The 20151-nt window shown below is 42.0% G+C and overlaps 1 protein-coding gene across 1 annotated transcript in view; it reads left to right on the top strand.

The window, feature by feature from the left end:
- LOC120927532 (myeloperoxidase-like) overlaps positions 1-11462 on the top strand; it is a 34002-nt gene extending 22540 nt beyond the window's left edge. Inside the window, exons 9-14 of the mRNA XM_040338274.1 lie at positions 72-232; positions 514-766; positions 1489-1659; positions 1980-2217; positions 2302-2513; positions 11195-11462. Of these exons, the coding sequence (XP_040194208.1) occupies positions 72-232; positions 514-766; positions 1489-1659; positions 1980-2217; positions 2302-2513; positions 11195-11223 (1064 nt within the window). The 3' untranslated portion in view covers positions 11224-11462. The remainder of the gene's footprint in view (positions 1-71; positions 233-513; positions 767-1488; positions 1660-1979; positions 2218-2301; positions 2514-11194) is intronic.
- The last annotated feature ends 8689 nt before the right edge of the window (positions 11463-20151 follow it).

The following is a 20151-nucleotide window of genomic DNA, read 5'->3' as shown; positions in this document are numbered from 1 at the left end:
ATATCTGCTTATTACCCTGTATATATTAGTCATGAAAAATGGATGATGTTAACTATCTGCTTGTCCTTCAGGGGATCCTCGAGTCAGTGAGCAGCCTGGTCTGACTGCGTTTCACACAATCTTCATCAGAGAACACAACCGCATTGCCACTGAATTGCGCAGATTAAATCCAAGATGGTCAGGAGAAACACTCTTCCAGGAAACAAGAAAGATAATAGGGGCTTTGACACAGGTAAGGAATTAGTTTTGCTTTAAAAGCCAATATACATGAGCTAATTTAGCACCAGGTACATGATTTAAGCATCCGGCTACAGTTTACTTTTAGCAGTTCACATTTGTAATACAATTGGCATAGGCCATACACCCTGGCAATTAGAAGATTATCAAACCAACATGCACAAGTCTTTGCCATCTTCTGTTCTAAATTACTAGCATTTCTGAAAAATGTTAACCAATATAAATTATTCTACTATTTTTATTTTAATAAGTTCCAAATATTTCTTTCTTTGACAGAAAATAAACTATAAAGACTGGCTGCCCCTGCTATTGGGCTCTTCTATGTCCAAAGTTGTTCCTACTTACCGTCGCTATGATGATTCTGAAAATCCAGGAGCATCTAATGTGTTCAGTCTGATTTTCCGTATGGGGCACACAATGATCCAGCCATTCATTTATCGACTGGTGGATCGTTATCAGACCTCACGAAACCTGCCTGCAGTTCCTCTGCACCTTACCTTCTTCAATACCTGGAGAGTTGTCCAAGAAGGTATATTTGGTTGTCCAGAATAGAAAAACCCTAAAGCATGGAATACCCCCAATCCCATTTTAGACCTTCTTTATTGTGCTTTACCATTGTGTAGAACAGTGTTTCTTTTTATCAATCAAGGCACACTTTAAAATCTCGAGGCACCCCATTCTAAATGATGGTAAACGAAACATAACCCAGCAGCATCCACACTTCTAGGACACCCAATGTTAGACGTGATTTATTCTTTTAAAGCAAATACACCTTTGCACACTGATACTGAATAGTATTCCACATTTCTTCCTTCGTTTTTTGTCCTCACTCGGTTTATGTGACCTCAGTGCTGGCGGAGAGGGGAAAACAAGGATGCTGTGCCCGACGTCGCCCTAATCAACCGATGACATCATTGGTTGTTAGGATGCCGGTGGCTAGAAGGTTGCAATGGTTGACAATGAAAACCTGTAGCTTTGTGTTAATAAAAGGTAGACGTCATCCATCTGATGGCTTGTATACAATTTTTGAGCAATCTTTAGGAATTTTACCAAAGCATCCCTGAAGAAACCTGAAGGCACCCTGGTTGCAAAAGGCTGGTGTAAAATATCATCAGCATTATGCCATTTTACATTACCAGTCTCCTTGCCTGATATTGTAATGATTCCTATCTTTTAACCTTTATGACCCAAATACAACTCATTCTTTACTCATTTAAGCTTATGATTTTGTACATTGTGATTTTTTTGCAGGAGGTGTTGACCCACTTCTTCGTGGTCTAATGGCAAACCGGGCAAAACTCAACCGACAGAACCAGATTTTGGTAGATGAGCTCCGAGAACACCTGTTTGAGCTTTTCAAACGTCTTGGCCTTGATCTTGGAGCCATTAATATGCAACGAAGCAGGGATCATGGACTACCAGGTAGATGTTAAAAATAAAAAGCTTCTGCACAAAAAGTTAACACGAATAGTTGTCCTTTGTTGTAGGCTCGATCTAGGATCTTATTTATGGTGACTGTTTGTAAAAATCAATTGTACTTCTTATTAAAGAGGTTTATAAGATATGGAATTAGCATATTTACTGTTAGGAGTTCTATTTAGAAATCAGCAAAAGGACTATAAACCAAAAAACTCTAAATGACCTATATATTATAATTTTAAGTTACATTAAGTTAGCCTTTAATTTCTTATGTAGCAGTTTGTTTTCATGATGCCCGTATTTTTAAATTCCTTTAAAATTAGGATACAATACATGGAGGAGATTTTGTGGCCTTTGCGCACCTAGTAATGTTAAACAACTGGCTACGGTGCTGAGAAACACGGAGCTGGCAAAAAAATTCATGCAGCTATATGGCACACCTGAAAACATTGACATCTGGATTGGAGCTGTTGCAGAACCTCTGTTGCCTAATGGGAGAGTGGGCGAACTATTAGCTTGTTTAATCGGAAACCAATTCCGTAGAACCCGGAATGGAGACAGGTAAATATATAACCTTTAACCTTTTTTTGTATCATTATATGTATTTATCTGGTTCTACATTACTGATCACTTTTTTTCACACAGGTTTTATTATGAGCTGCCCAATCAGTTCACACCAGCTCAAAAAAGTGCAATAGAAAGAGTTACGATGTCTCGAATTATCTGTGACAACACAGGGATCACTCAAGTCCCCCGGAATGTTTTTGTAGCAAACAGCTATCCGCGGGACTTTGTGGCCTGTTCTCGGATCCCAGCATTTGATTTGAGCCCCTGGAGAAGAAAAAAGAGTGGATCAGGTAGGAGATCAGGAGTAAAGAACCATGTGTGTAACTGTCAGTATCCACTAAAAAAAAAATCAGCCTGATAAGAAACAGTGGCTGATGGCCCAGAATATTATCATAGTGCTGTGTTCCTTTTTACATTCTAAAGTTGAAATAATATTGTACTATTATATACTTGTTGTTTCTATAAAAAGGAATTGGGGGTTGATTTACTCAAACTGCAGAGTGAAAAAAAATCTGGGGCAGCTTGGCATAGAAACCAATCTGCTTCTATTTTATATTTATTTTTTTGTCAAAGCTTAATTGAATAAGCTGAAGTTATAAACTGATTGGCTACCAAGCACAAGATTTTGCACTCTCAATTTTTAGTAAATCAACCTCATTATATTAAAAGAGTATGTACATAATCATGATCTACCATTCTTATTCTCCTTGAAGGCAGTCCTAAAACAAAATGTAAGTAAATATGTAATGCTCATTTATACAGGCCAGTGATATCAAAGGTAATTGGTATTTATCATGATGATGCTTTGATTTGTATTAAGTAATATGCATCTCTGAAAAATAATTTTTCTCTTTCATTCATTGATGGACACAACTCCATTATTCTTGACCTTAGGGTTACATGCCTTCTATCAGGAGAGGACTAGGCAGAAACATGTAAAACATGTAAAAGCAGCAAATCTGAACAGTACCGTCCAGGGGGTGGTCCTACTGGCTATAACCCCTCACACTGCATCCAGCAGCTCAGTTTTTTTATGCCTAGTGTAGAAGGACCTGGCTCCCGGTTGGGACCATTGGTCCTGGAGTTTTTCTACTTCTTTTGATCCTGTGATCTACTATCAACAGTCGGCTGGGTGACAGGATGGATAATATAGATCCTGGTAGTCTCCCCAGCCTGGCCATCGAGCGTAAGCAGACTTTTAGCTACGTGCTGGGTTGCACTATATGCCCTGTTTGCTCCAGTGGTGGCCGTGAGCTATAGGCTGCAGGGCACACATATGACCGGGCTACTGCTGTCTGAGTCACAGTGTACAGAGGCCGACAGCCACCCTGTACCGCTCAGGTGATGGGTCTGTCCGGGATGCATCCCGTAGTCCCCGCAGGATGGGTTAGTAGGGTTCCACCTGCTTCGGCAGGATGGAACAGCTGAGCATTCCTGGGGAGGTTGACTAGGGGGTCCCTCACTCTCCCTTTCTTCTCTCCCTGTCCTTTCCCTCCCCCCATGCATCTGTGGTGGCTGGGCCTGCTGTGTATCTGATAGGGGTCCTCTGGGGTGGGGGCTCCGAGTTCTGGCTGGGGGCTGCGCGGGGTGTTCAGGTTCCGCTCTCCACAGTGGAGGTGTTCTGGTCCGTGCGGAGGTTCAGCAAGTTCACTGCCTTTTTTCTTTACCTTAGGACAGGCGGCCGCCATTTTGGCGGAGCCGGGTGGCCATTTTCTTGTAGCCCACGCTCTTTTTTGGCTGAGCTGGCCGGCGGCCATTTTATTGAGGCGGCCATTTTCTTGTAGGCCCAGCTTCGTTTTTTCCTGGGAATATTTTTTCCGAACGGTGCGAACAGCATAGAACACCTCAGACAACAGGAAAGAGTGGACCGCAGCGTTGTGCAGTACCTGGGTCAGGGTAATGAGTCCTCTGGGGTGCCCCTCGCTCAGTGGCAGTTAGGAGGGTGGACCTTTTTGTGTACCTTGCCTTTGTCCCTAATGGGTGTCAGGCGAGTGTGGGTCATTATGGCGTCAGAAGCTGGCGCCTCTTCCCCAGACATCCCTGTGGTAGCAACCGGTGCCCCTGCCTATGGACGCCTTGTCGGCGGTTCTGGAATCCTTTGTTGCCAGGGTGGAAGCGGTGTGTGAGAGCAAGGGGGGTAAAAACCGCCCCCTCTCCCCGCCATCTTCTGGGGAAAGCTCTGATTCAGACTCATGCCTTGCACACGGCCTGTTCTGACGTGTCAGAGGATGCGGACCAGGACCGTTCGGACAGTGAGGATGACTCCGTGTCTGGGTCAGTGCAGGAAAGGGCGCTTGTAGGAACACTTATCACCGCAGTGTGGGATACCCTAAAAATTGGAAGATACGTTGGGAGCATCTACTGAGGTGTCGGTCCCTTTTGGGTCCCACAAACCGGCCCACACTACTAAGGTGTTTCCCTACCTTACTTATTTTGATAAGTTTATATACAAAGAATGGGAATGGCCGCAGCGGGCCTTTTCGGTCCCAAGACGCATGGCGGTCTGTTACCCCTTTGAGGAGAGTTTCCTGAAAAAATTGACATCTCCCCCGATTGTGGACCCCCCGGTATCCAGGTTAAACAAGGTAAACACGATTCCGGTGGAGGGGACCCCTGCCTTTAACCACTTGCCTACTGTGCACATACACCCCCTTCCTGCCCAGACGAAATTTTAGCTTCCGGCACTGTGTCGCTTTAACTGACAATTGCGCGGTCGTGCGACGTGGCTCCCAAACAAAATTGACGTCCTTTTTTTCCCACGAATAGAGCTTTCTTTTGGTGGTATTTGATCGCCTGTGCGGTTTTTATTTTGTGGGCTATAAACAAAAAAAGAGCGAAATTTTGAAAAAAAAACACTATTTTTTACTTTTTGCTATAATAAATATCCCATTTAAAAAAAAAAAAAAATTGTATCTCAGTTTAGGCCGATACGTATTCTTCTACATATTTTTGGTAAAAAAAATCGCAATAACCATATAGTGACTGGTTTGCACAAAAGTTATATTGCCTACAAAATAGGGGACATAATTATGTTTTTTTTTTTTTTTAACTAGGAATGGCGGCGATCTGCAATTTTTTTCGGGACTGCGACATTATAGCAGACACATCGGACACTTTTGACACATTTTTGGGACCATTCAGTGAGCAGTGCTATAAATATGCATTGATTACTGTATAAATGTGACTGTCAGGGAAGGGGTTAACCACTAGGGGGCAGGGAATGGGTTAAATGTGTAGCCTAGTGAGTGTTCTAACTGTAGGGGGAGGGGGGGTGACTGGGGGAGGTGACCGATCTGTGTCCATATGTACAAGGGACACAGCATCGGTCTCCTCTCCCTGACAGGACGTGGACCTCTGTGTGGTTTCATCAGGGTACAAGATAGAGTTTCTTTCTTGTCCACCAAACAGATTTTTTCCCTCAAACCTTCATCTTCTTCTGGCTCGTTGGGACGCCCTGTTTGGGGCAGTGCAGGACCTGCTGATGCATGGGGTAATAGTCCCTGTGCCGCCGCCGGAAAGGTTTCAGGGATTCTACTCCAATCTGTTTGTAGTCCCAAAGAAGGAAGGGGTCCGTCCAATCCTGGATCTTAAGGCCCTCAACACCTTTGTAAATGTACAAAGGTTCAGGATGGAATCAGTTCGCTCTGTGGTCGCTGAACTCCATCCGGGGGATTTTCTTGGACATCAAGGATGCATACTTGCATGTCTCCATATGCATCATGCATCAGAGGTTTCTGCGGTTTGCAGTTGGGGATGATCACTACCAATTTGGAGCTCTCCCTTTTGGCCTGGTGTCGGCACCAAGGGTTTTCACCAAGGTGCTCACCCCGATCCTGGCTCTGCTGAGGCAGAGAAGGATCGCAATCGTGGGCTATCTGGGCGACCTCCTTCTGAGAACTGCTTCCGCCTCAGAATTAAGGTAGGATGTGGCGATTGCCAGTCAAACTCTTCGGGAGTTTGACTGGGTACCGAATCTCCAGAAGTCAGTGTTGGTGCCGACTCAACGCCTGGAGTACCTGGGCTTGATTCTGGACTCCTCAGAGGCGAGAGTTTTTCTCCCTTCCAACAAACTGCAGAGTCTTCAGGCTACAGTGAAGCTGTTGGCGGTCCCGCAGGTGGTCGTCGCTGCGCTTTTGCATGCAAGTCCTGGGTCTCATGGTGGCCTCCTTCGAGGCTGTACCGTTTGCTCAATTCCACACCGAGTCTTGCAAAAGGAGATCCTGTCAAAATGGGACAAATCTCCGTTGTCTCTGGATTGTCAAATCCGGGTGAGCCGCCTAGTCAGGGAATCCCTGATCTGGTGGCGGAGGTCCCCGGCCCTTCAGTCCGGGAAGTCGTTCCTTCCCTTTCACTGTACGGTGATCACGACGGACGCCAGCCTGACCGGTTGGAGGGGAGTTTTGGGGCGTACAGTCAACTCAGGGTAACAACAAAACCTGGGGAATGCCCAGGGAAAAACCAAGCCTCCTTACCAACCAGGATCCTGCTGTTTTTGCAGTGTGGAGTGGATCAAAAACTTGCCTTAAGCACCATTAAGGGACAGATATTAGCCTTGGCTGCCTTGTTTCATCGACCCTTAGTGGCTGAGGCTGGGTTCACACTACTACACTACTTTCATCCTACTTTGCTCTGTGTTCAATGTTTCCCTATGAGAGCGTCTTGTAGCGTCCTACACAAGTCGGTCCGACTTTGAAAATGCTCCCTGTACTACTTTTGGTCCTACATTGATCCTACTTCAGGCCCATTGAATATCAATGAAGTCGGACCAAAGTAGTATCCTGTTCATGAAAGTAGGATGGATGTAGGACCAATGTAGGATAAATGTAGGACCAATGTAGAAGAGCAAAGTAGGATGAAAGTAGTGTAGTAGTGTGAACCCAGCCTCAATCACTGGTGAGCACATTTGTGCAAGGGGTTCGACATGTGGCCCCTCCGGTTCGACCACCGCTGCCTCCGTGGGATTTGAATCTGGAGCTTTCGGTACTTCAGAAACCACCGTTTGAGAACATTAGAGAGATTCCCCTATTGGCACTCTCTTAAAAAGTAGCCTTTCTGGTGGCTATTACATCTGCCAGGAGGGTTTCTGAGTTGGCGGCCTTGTCTTGCAAGTCTCCCTACTTGATCCTCCACAATAATAAGGCGGTGCTACGCCCGCAGCCTTTGTTTCTCCCTAAGGTTGTTTCGGCTTTTCATCTAAATGAGGACATTGTGCATCCCTGTGTCCTCGGCCGTCGCACCCCAAAAAGGTTGCTTTGCATTCCTTGGACGTGGTCCAAGCTCTGTGGGTGTATCTGTCTGCTTTGGCTCAGTTTCGGAGGTCAGACTCACTGACCGGTGACTGGTGTGTGTCGGTGGGTGGTCCAAAGAAGGGCCCACCATTTCTCGGTGGATCAGACAGATCGTAATTCAGGCTTATGCCCTAAAAGGGTGGGTGCCTCCCTTTCCTGTCACCGTGCATTCGACCAGGGCAATGCTTCCTGGGCTTTCCGACACCAGGCATCCATTTTCCAGGTGTGTAAGGCAGCGACATGGTCATCCATTCACTTTCACAACATTTTACAAGGTTGATGTGAGTGCATCTGCGGATATTTCCTTCTGGTTGTTTTGGTGGAGTTTGTTTACTTGCTGTTCCCACCCCTCGTTTTTTGGACACTGCTTGGGGACATCCCTAAGGTCAAGATTAATGGAGCTGTGTCCGTCAATGAACGAAAAAGAAAATAGGATTTTTGTACTCATAATAAAATCCTTTTCTCTGAAGTTCATTGACGGACACAGCACCCACCCCTCCTATTTATGTTTATACTGCTTTTTGACGAACTAAGCTGCTGGATGCAGTGTGAGGGGTTATAGCCAGTAGGATCTCCCCATTGGCTGTACTGTTCAGCTTTGCTGTTTTTACATGTTTCTGCCTAGTCCTCTCCTGATAGAAGGCATATAACCCTAAGGTCAAGATTAATGGAGCCGTGTCCATCAATGAACTTCAGAGAAAAGGATTTTACGGTGAGTACAAAAATTCTATTTCTACCCTTTAACTGCTAAGTCATATTGGTAAACTCAGCCTGTGGGGTATTTTTGCTCAATTCACCCTTGCAAGCATGCCTTGTTAACATATCAGTTGGAGAGGGATGGAAGGGCAGGTACTAGCTAACAACCGCTAGCCCTTCATGCATCATGCAAAAAAAATAGTAAAACAATATGAATTCTCATGATATGTTAGCAGCAAACAGTGATGCTGCTCACTGTATTCCAGTTTTAGTTAAGCTGTTTACAAACATTTTAAGTGGCAGAGGAACTAACAGAGTCAATAAAAATTAATGCTGAACCCAATGAACTTATAAAGATAAAAACTTAATGCAGCTCTATAACCATAGATACATCTTTAAATGTATTTTTTTAAGTGCAGCCAAGTATCTAAAATTGACTTGGTATCAGCCTTATGCCGCGTACACACGATCGGTTCGTCTGATGAAAACGGTCTGATGGACTGTTTTCATCAGACGAACCGATCGTGTGTGGGCCCCATCGTTTTTTTATCCATCGGTGAAAAAACGAGGAACTTGTTTTAAAATTATCTGATGGTTAAAAAAACGATCGAAAAAAACGATCGTCTGTGGGCACATCCAACAGTTAAAAATCCACGCATGCTCAGAATCAAGTCGACGCATGCTCGGAAGCATTGAACTTCATTTTTCTCAGCACGATCGTTGTGTTTTACGTCACCGCGTTCTGACACGATCGGTTTTTTAACTGATGGTGTGTAGGCAAGACCGTTTTCATCGGATGAATCGATCGTGTGTACAGGGCATTACAGTACCTGTACAGCAGAGCTCAGAGAGGAGGAGGGAGTAGCAGCACAAATTGCCAATTAGGTGTGTTGCAGTACAAGTAGCATGCTGAAAGAAAGAGAGAGCAGAATGACAGACATTAGTGTGTTTATTCTCCTTTCACTGTCCAGTCAACTGGTTGGGGTGGGGAGGAGACCTGTAAGTGGAAGAGAAACTGCAGCAGAGAAAACTAAGGTACGTACTCCTGAAAGATTGCACTATTTTGTGTGGCAGAGCTTAGTAAATATGAGGACTGGATGAACAGAAATATATATCCTTTAGAAGGTAAAACATTTGCATCTTTAGCAGTCTGCGGCTTCTAATTAAATTATTTAATTCACAAATATTTGCAGTGTGGAAGCTGTTTTTTTCCCTTCCCAATAATAGCTATTTACAGTCATTGAAAGCCTAAATTTCTCATTAGATTTTTTTCAATCACAAAGATAAAGGCTTGTTTTCTGTTGTGCTCGATATGCATGTTATACAACCTTACAATTATCATCCTGTAGTTTTAAAGACCAATAACCAGCAAGATCTTCGTGTGAATCTAAATTGACTTTTACATAATTTACTTAATTTAAAACTAATTTAACTTTTTATATACACAATACTAATATAATCATCAATTCAAAGTGAATGCATAAATTAAAGCTAAACTTCAGGCATACAGCTAAAAATGTAAAAGTCTGACCAAGGGTTGCAGGAAAGAAATTTGCTCGATTCTCCTATTAAAACAGTCAGTATTGACTACCAAGCTATTGTACTCTCCTGGTGGAGGAAGCCATCCCCACCGGGAAAACACAATGATTATAGCTAGCAATAATCGCATGTAAAATCCGTCAGGCTGGTTGTACCCAAGCTGATCGATCAACTTGGGTACATTCAACATGGTTTCAAATTTTAGCCTGTTCCTGTTGAACTGGCTGAGATGGGGCATGACCAAAAACGGTCTGCCAACCAGTTCCCGATCAGCGCTCTCAGCCAATGTTTGAGAGTTCTGACCGGAGTGTTCTGGTGGGGTGGCCGTCCCCTGTCAGAACACAATAGCACAGCAGGGGAGAGCACTGTACTAACATTGGCTTGTTAGTGCAGTGGCTCTGACCCAAAACAAAAGTTTTTTGAACAAAAAAAAAACTAGTAGTGTGTACTAGGCTTAAGCTTTGGTGTACAGGGATTGCAAAGGCTGATATCCAGGCACTTACTGTACATGTCTTGCATGAAAAAAAAATGTAATGCTGTATTATTGAATACAGGGGTGCACTCGTTTGTGTGTTAAAAAAAAAAAAGAAAAGAAAACACAAAGCAATGGAAATACTACAATTGACTTTTGTAGTGTGCAAAACACTGTTCCATATGTCCAGTCTTTTAGAGATTACAATAGGGGGTGTGAGCCACACAAAACAGAGGTTGTGATCCCTGTGGCCAATAGAACTTACTCAAGTGATTTGTGATACACATTCTAGCAAGTGGTAAAATAGGGTCACTATGGTCTTATACTGTAATACACTTTACTTTTAATATGTATATGTGCGATACAAATTTTTCATTTTTGTATATAAAATGTTTTTTTCCCAGTGTTACCAGTACAGAATCCCTTCTCTTCTTTTGTTTTCCCTGAAAGTGTAACTAAAGTGGAGAAGAATTAGAACACATGTCAGTTTTTATTGCTATTTGTGCCCCCGTTAGAGTGATTCATCCTCTCTATTTGTCCTGTTTACCATTATCATTGAAAGCAAAAGAAAATGCCAAATTTTGGGTTGTCCCCAGAAAAGTAATAGAGGGGAAATCTTCCAATGGGGACACTAGTTATGGTCACATGGGGGTCCCCAAGGAATTCCCTTAATTTTCTGTGATTTCCTCTCACTTCCTGTTTGGCTATGAGACAGGAGGTTATTGGAAAGCTCCACAATGGGACACAAATTGCAAAAAGAAAACTGATAGGGGTTATAACTCTCCCTTACTCTATCCAAAATGAAACAAATAGTTTTGCCTATAGTTCTGCTTGAATGTTATATAATTCTATGGGAGGGCAATATTTGATGGTCCTGTTTCCGCTCCTATACATGATAGGGTGGTACACTTTAGCTATAAGCGTTTCCCTTTACCTGTGCATATAGTAACAATTCGTTTCACTCTTTTATTTTCAGAGCTTGAAGATTCTGAAGAAGAAGAATAGGACAGGAAAGACGGTGGTGGCTGTGAATAATCTGAATGATTTTATATCAGTTACAATACTTTATACCTCCTATAATCTGACTCATATTACATACCGTCTACGTACCTGAATATGGGGAATCTAAAGTAAAAGCTTGCATTGCTGAGTTACTGCTGATCAGAGCAAAACTTGATATCTTACCTGTACAATATATTTACTTTGTCATTGCCACAAGCCAATAAACATATTTAAAGGAAAAACGTGTGTTGTTGAGTTATGACTTTTTTGATGATCCGTACATTTCTACATGCTGCTTGTGTTCTGTTTTAGGGCTCTTTCACATAGGCATTGAAAAAAGGTAGTTGGGTTGCGTTGTTACTGCTTCCTGATCCCCTGTCAACGTCACTAACAATTGTAAAAATAGGCAGAGGATGGAGGTGTTCACACTGCAGCACTTAGCATTGCCTTGCTTTGAGGCACAAATAACGCTGCCTGCAGAGTTCCCCAGGTTTCCCAATTGCCTCTATTATCTTCTATTGAAATACACAAGTGTGCTAGAAAAACGCACCGATAGTATTTACAGTGCATTTAAAGTGTTACAAAACCTGCATCATAAAAAAAACTATCAATAAATGTTGTATTACATGCTGTTCATACTCACTCATTTACTATGATATTCCTTTCCTGTATTCTGCAAATAAACTGGTTCATCCTGCTGCTCTCTATCTCCATCTTCTGTCCAAGTCCCCAATTCAGCTGGGAATTTACAATGGCGGTGGCAGCTCTGCACATGCTCAGTTTTCAGTGAGATTCTATGCTGATAATTTCCTCCCCATCACATCTAAGTAGCCCATGTGACTATAGAGTCACACATGTGAGTATACACAGTGATAAATGACAGCCTACTCCCTCCCTCCTCTCCTCCATGTCCACTAACCATCTTAAAACAATGGGGGCAGGATATGACATGTAGATTAATGGAGGCTTTACCTCCCTCTTATTCTAAGGCACAGGCTGGAGGGGCGTGACACAGCCTGTGACTGACAGAAATCTACCCACTCCATGTTATTTCCACAAAATAATAAAGATTTAATTTCAAATATATATTTGTATGACAATTTAAAACAGTTTATGCATATCATTTTATTATTTTTACTCTATATCCAAAGGCTCTTTTATTTTTTTATTTTGAACATGTTACCAGCAGCAGACGACTAGAAGCTCCTCTTGCTTATGTTTCCCTGCAGACAGGATAGGAAAGAGCTGGGTCATGTGACAGCTAAATATTGATTAGGAAAAAGGAATTTCGATTTTTTTTTTTATTAAATGATTACATTGCCTTCATCCACATACAGAAATAGAAGGAGCAATGTAAATTAAACAGTGAGGAGTTGATCTACTAAAGGCAAATAGACTGTGCACTTTGTGAAGGGCAGTTGCCCCAAAACTTTATAAATGAGGTAAAGCTTCATTTGACTCATTATACCCAATCACATGCAAGAAAGATGAGAAAAGCAGCATTTTTGCTTGCCCATGATTGGATGATGCAAGTCAGCAGAGCTTCTGCTGATTTACTAAGCTCTAGACGAGAGCAACTGCACTTTGCAAAGTGCACAGTCTATTTGCCTTTAGTAAATCAACTGTCGTGGGTTATGATACAAACAATAATAATACATTTAATATTTACTGGCAGAAATATGAAAGTCCAGTAGGCTTCAAAATTGAAGTGAACTATTGCGAATGGAAGCCTTTCATTAAAAATGTTTACCAAGTGTCCAAAACATTTACAATTGGATTAGCTATCTATAACATCTACAAGCTTAGGTTGAAAGTTTAGAACAATGATAGTAGCTTTCTCACCAAACAAGATGTTTAAACTGGTTTCAGGTGAGGAGATATACCCATTGTGAGGTAGTTTTAGTGGACTCTAGGGTTGGCTCTAGCTGTCCTAAAAACAATGGACGGTGTTGACCAATGAGAGTCCCTAAGAAAAATTGTTTACACAGCTGAGCTATTATCCTGTCTTCATTAAGAGACAGTTTAAAGTCCGATCTTGTGGGGCGTGGCCAGGACGGCAAGGAAGATGGACGCTTAATCACTGAGCTCCAGCCACCTCAGAGAAACACAGCGGCATTCAGCCCCAATTTGAACCGGACAGCATGGGAACTGCTTCCCGACGCTCCTCAGGCTCACGGTCTCGTTCACCACGCGAAAACACCGGGGCACAAGGACAGTACATCCCGGACCTGTCCCGGCGCTCCCTGAGGTAACATGGCGCCGACTCGCAGAGGATCTCCTCAGGAATTTTCACAGCCGCCTTCACAGGCACAAATTGATATAGTGCTCAGCGCACCTGAACCGGAGCTGTCCCCGCCACAGATAGGAGGACAGGCGGCTCCTAGTTCCACAATATTGCCGCACCTCAGCATCTTAGACCTGAGAGCCGTGGCGGGTGATATAAAAGACACCCTTTCAGCGGCCATTGCGGAACTCCGCATTGACCTACGCTCACTGTCTGACAGGGTTTCCCATACCGAGCAGACATTAGACGAACATGATTCGGTGCTTCAGAATTCAACCAGAAAAACCCGGTGTCTGACCCTGACCTCCAGACACTCCGAGCACACCATTTCTTCCACAATGGTAACCTACTTTCCTACCCGGATCTGATTAAAGCGCTCCCACACATATCCCTTTCAGTCTTTAAATTCCTTCAATTCAAGCATTTCTTTAGTAATGCCCAGACGCGTCTGTCATGGTGTAGAGACATCACACCTCTAGAACGATTGTGCCTAGCCAGGGAACCACAACGTCATCTAATTTCCACTTTATACTCCTTGTTGTCCCCTGACATAGCCCCCAATTCTAACACCCGCATGGCCTGGGACACTGATCTTACCTTGACCCTAACTGATGACGACTGGGATCTCATTTGGGAATACACACATAAAGGTTCTATAATTGTCTCAGCGCAAGAAAATAGATATAAACTATGCACAAGGTGGTATCGGACACCAGACAAACTTCATAAAATTTTTCCGGCAGTGTCTCCAGATTGTTGGAGATGTGACGGACCAAATGGCTCACTCTTGCATATCTGGTGGGACTGTCCCTTGCTGATTCAGTTCTGGGAAAAGATACATACTTGTATAGTACAGATCACCACTGTGCCGATAACTTTTTCCCCAGCACAATTTCTGCTACACCACACTCCCGTACCGAGAACGCAATACCGGCAATCACTGGCGTTACATTTAGTTAATGCGGCTACTCAATGTATCCCTTTATTCTGGAGATCCAAATCTCCCCCAACAATAGATGACTGGCATGCGCGCGTGAACAAAATAGAGGAAATGGAACGCCTCATTCACCAAACTAATGATACACATGAGAAATACAGACACATTTGGTCTTGCTGGTCTCAATACAGGGATTCCCTATCACAACCACATGCACTAATTAGTACAGACCCTCTCTTGATGCAAGGGAACGTGCATACTAGTTGAATGGATCACAAGTTGTCCTCCTACTTTTTACCTTCCCTTTGGACCCTTAAAACCTCCCTCTCCCCCGTGTGTTGAACACTCCAGTGCGACCTGTAGACCACTTCATTTTTTCCCCTGGGGATCAAAGAGGTAGACTCTTATTGTAATGGGCCAATGTCGCTCAGGCTCCACATATTATACCCTGAGATTACAGTGGCAGTGTTTCAGTGATTTTACTCATCCCCCCCTTGAGTCACTCACAGAAAGCTCCCATTCCGGGGTGGGGGGGGTTCTCATATTGTTCCCTTAAGCTCTGAAACGTGATAAACTAAATATTTTATTATTGTCTAGAATTGATGTATAAAACGGTCATTCACGCAATATTTTCAAACTGATTTTTCGCTTTTGGTTTGCATCTGATGTATTGTTTTAGTCCAGGATGTAGTTCATGCTGTACATTTTATATGTGCATTACTTGTCAACTATTGTTTTACAATATCTTGAATATGTACTGTTGAAAAACTCAATAAAAATTGTTTGAAAAAAAATAAAATAAAGTCCGATCTTCATAAACCAATGTACTAATTTGACTTGCATTATAAATACACATGATATTAAAAGTAAGAATATATGTGACATGGAATAAATGAAAAATAATGTTTAGATTATCAATGACATCTTAGGTCAGAGGGAAAAATATGATTTTAGCATCTGTTGATTTAGAGACTTTGTTAGAAGAAAGAAATATATTAATATATATATATCTGAATATGAGTTTAAATAGAAGTGTGATAGAAGCTAACCAACACTATGAAATATATCAAATTGTGATGATAAATGGATATTAATTGATTGAGGGATATAACCTGTGCATGTTTAGAAAAAAATGTTTTTTAAAGATATACATTTATAAAGGAATATAGAAGCATGTTATGTAGAAATCAAAAATATACTAATTGTATTTTATATAAAGTTACCAGAATGTGTATATGTGTGTGTGTGTGTGTGTGTGTGTGTGTGTGTGTGTGTGTGTGTGTGTGTGTGTGTGTATATATGTAGTCTCCCCAATAATATAAATATTAACGTAAAGAAATAATCTCACAATAAAGGTGAGACACCTAGTGGTTGAAAGTGATATTACTTGAGGATCTCAGAGTCCAGAGAACAGTTGATCATTAAGTGGTCAGCCAATAGAAACCAGACACGTCTTGACAGTAACTCCCATTTCTGCAACCCACCTATGAGAAAAGGCACATATCGGTTGGGCAGAACTTAGTATAATTTTATAGTCCTATTGTCCTGATGGGTACAAAAAGGGAGGAAAAGATGGAGAATGAAGGATCAATGACTGAAGATCACTCAAGAAAAAGGATCCATGGAGGGATGACTCAGAACTGACTCCGACGGGGAGGGGCACACTGGCACACTTGCACTATGCATGAGTACATATTCTTATCCCATGAAGATTCATAGAAAGCCACTGCAGCCATTTTAACTCTGGTGACTTGCCAGTAAAAAAAAGCCATTTTGGAATGGGTAATTATGTCATTTTTGATTTTTATCTTGAATCTATTGTTGTTCTCTAAAATATTGAAGTATTGATGTTGTTCTCTGAAATATTGAAGTATTGAGGTTGTTCTCTAAAATATTAAAGTATTGAATATCTTGCAATTATGATTTATTCTCAATCAATAACTGGTAGATTTTTCTCTAAAGAGTACATTTTTCATTATAATTTTTCGTTTTACATAGTTCCAATTTTATTGACAAAACAAACGTCCAATATATTTCTAATTGTTAACCACTTACTTACCTGCAGTATAGTAACGGTTGGACATCGGAAATAGATGTTCTGTTTCATTGTCATTTACACAAAGTTATTGAGAATTTATCATGGCACAAATATCAAGTGTACTGCATGCCCATTTTGGGGGTATTTTTATTGATTTTCAAGTCGTTCATGTAACGCTACTGGTATTTTAATTTCATGTAAATATTCATATTTTGTCAACCAATAAATGTAGCTATTTTGTATGATCATACGTCTCCGTGAATAAGTTTCATATTATAGACTATGTCATATAGATTGACTTTTTAAAAAAAATATCTTCATTAAAAAAAGAATTCAAAATGAATTACTGTGCGGGTAAAAATTACCTTAAAAAAGCACAACACAACCCATGTGTGTTTAGTATCACTTTAAAGTCAGGTTGCAAAATGTAAAAAATCACATCTTACAGGATGTGAGACATGAATGTCTGTGCAATTCAACCAAAACGTTCATTAATGCTATAGGTGCGTTAACATGTGTTAAGGTTGCTGTAGAACTCAACACCTATGTGAAAGAGCCCTCATGATCAAATTTTGTGTACTGATTAATGCATGTTGCATGTACTGGCTATCTGTATTTCCGGCATGTTCGCTTATCAACTAATACGACATAATAAGAGATGACATCTGAAGAGTGCTAATAGTGTGCAACTGGAGCTTAGCTACCATAAATCATTAGAAGAGCTTTGCCCTACCCTGAAAACGTTGCCAGGAATAATAATATCTTCTTTTGCTATGGGGCCCCATGATCTGTAGTTACGCCCTTTGTTGCTTAATATCTACATTACTTATTTTCATTACTCAGCCAACATTTAGATGCAAAGCTTGTGTGGGAAGGGAGGAACGGGAACAAGCACAAAGATTTTCTAACATGTAGGAAAATCTATGTGTTTACAAGCACTTCCCACACTTGCAAATTTTTCACTTACTGAAAATGCTGGTTGTCTATCTGTCTTTGTGATCAAAAGTTAGATTCACTGACCTGAAACAAGCATGAAGCCACTAAAGGCAGACGCAAACCACGTCGGTGGCTCATAAGTATTTAAGGCATAGACAACTAACAGAAGGAGAGGCAAACCTCTGTATTTTTCTTGGCAAATGTGTCCTACAAAGTTCCTTTACCCATTTGCCCTGACACCCTCCAAGAAAGTGTTACCACGTATTCTACCCCCTTATGATCTGATTTCCATGTCTGTGCAGTTTGGCCGGGAGATGGATCGGTTTCTATCAATCTACATGCCCCAATGCTGCGGGTCTCAGCACAACATCTAGGTAAATATAGCGCTTTGGGTGGGGTAGGATGGGCTGCTTAAGGGGTGGAGGGCAAAGGGGTAAGGAAACTTTCACATAAAGTGAATGACTGTGGAGGTACGTGTATTTAGCCTTAAAGGGGTTGTAAAGGTACAATTTTGTTTTCCTAAATAGCTTCCTTTACCTTAGTGTAGTCCTCCTTTACTTACCTCATCCTTCATTTTGCTTTTAAATGTCCTTATTTCTTCTGAGAAATCCTCACTTCCTGTTCTTGTCTGTAACTCCACACAGTAATGCAAGGCTTTCTCTCTGGTGTGGAGTGTCGTGCTTTCCCCCTCCCTTGGACTACAGGAGAGTCAAGACGCCCACTAACACACATCTCCTTTCTCTATCTGCATCGTAGAGAGCATCCTGACTCTCCTTTAGTCCAAGGGAGGGGGCGAGCACTTCATACCAGGGAGAAAGCCTTGCATTACTGTGTGGAGTTAGACAGAAGAACAGGAAGTGAGGATTTCTCAGAAGAAATAAGGACATTTAACCACTTAAGCCCCAGACCTTTAGGCAGCTAAAGGCCCAGGCCAGGTTTTGCGATTCGGCACTGCGCCGCTTTAACAGACAATTTTGCAGTCGTGCGACGTGGCTCCCAAACAAAATTGACGTCCTTTTTTTCCCACAAATAGAGCTTTCTTTTGGTGGTATTTGATCACCTCTGCGGTTTTTATTTTTTGCGCTATAAACAAAAATAGAGCGACAGTTTTGGAAAAAAATGCAATATTTTTTACTTTTTTCTATAATAAATATCCCCCAAAAATATATAAAAAACTTTTTTTTTCCTCAGTTTAGGCCGATACGCATTCTTCTACCTATTTTTGGTAAAAAAATTGCAATAAGCGTTTATCGGTTGGTTTGCGCAAACTTTATAGTGTTTACAAAATAGGGGATCGTTTTATTGCATTTTTATTAATTATTTATTTTTTACTACTAATGGCGGTGATCAGCGATTTTTTCGTGACTGCGACATTATGGCAGACACTTTGGACAATTTTGACACATTTTTGGGACCATTGTCATTTTCACGGCAAAAAATGCATTGTTTATTGTGAAAATGACAGTTGCAGTTTGGGAGTTAACCACAGGGGGCGCTGAAGGGGTTATGTTTCACCTAGTGTGTGTTTACAACTGTAGCGGGGTGTGGCTGTAGGAGTGATGTCATCGATTGTGTCTCCCTATTAAGGGGATGACACGATCAATGCAGCCGCCACAGTGAAGCACGGGGAAGCCGTGTTTACACGCGGCTCTCCCCGTTCTTCTGTTCCGGGGACCGATCGCGGGACCCCAGCGGCGATCGGGCCTGCGGGTCTCACAGTCCCTGAGATTCGGACCGGGGCGCGCGCCCGCGACCCACGGCTGGGTAGATGTACAGGACGTGCTGGTACGTCCATCTGCCCAGCCGTGCCATTCTGTGGACGTATATATACAGTGGGCAGTCCTTAAGTGGTTAAAAGCAAAATCGAAGGATGAGGTAAGTGAAGGAGGACTGCACTAAGGTAAAGGATGCTATTTAGGGAAAAAAAATTGTACCTTTACAACCCCTTTAAAGTGGAATTAAAGTCAAGTACTCACCTCCGCTCTAGTGATGTAACATGTATGAGCTCCCTTGCTAGTGCAGGCATCTTCTCCCTGGCTTATCCAGGGTGCAGGGTCTTTGGCCGTGTTGATTGGCTGAAACAGGATAATGCAATTACTGTGCATACACATGGGAAGTCATTCATCCTGGTATCAGGTGTGTTGAGAATGTCCAGTGCGTTGAGCATGTGCAGCTCAGTGTACATTCTAAAGATGAGTGTTTCATGTTTCTTCAATAATTTTCTTTTTAACTTTAATCCTAACTTTAGTTTATTTTTAACGTTTTGGATAAGGAAGAAAGATTAGAGACCCTGTAAAGTTTTCACTGGTATTTTCGGCTCTTTTACAGAAATGTCCTCTCACATAGGACCCATTAACATCCTTTGAGTTACAATAGCCCAATAATTTGAAAGGGCATTTAAGGTAGCACACCACACAACCACTAATGTGTTGCTGTACTTTGCACTACAACATACGTCCTTTGGCAAGTTGCACTAGGATGCCATTCAGAACGAATGAATAAATCGCACTGCATCATACCAACACATACATGTATTGAACAGTCATGTGATTGTGCCCTTACTGTCTCAATAACAAGGGTTTTACCAAACAGGAAATGAGGGAAAACCTTCAACAGGAACAGACAGTTTTTTTTCTAACAGCGTAGGCGAAAGGCTAGTGTTCCAGACAAAATGTTTTTATTACTCCTGATGTTCCTGAAAACATTGTCACAATTAAAGTAATTGATGAGAAATTG

Source organism: Rana temporaria, chromosome 2, assembly GCF_905171775.1.
Source record: "Rana temporaria chromosome 2, aRanTem1.1, whole genome shotgun sequence".
Classification (NCBI taxonomy): domain Eukaryota; kingdom Metazoa; phylum Chordata; class Amphibia; order Anura; family Ranidae; genus Rana; species Rana temporaria.
The sequence above is the reverse complement of the archived record's forward strand: the minus strand, read 5'-3'. Positions and strand labels throughout refer to the sequence as shown.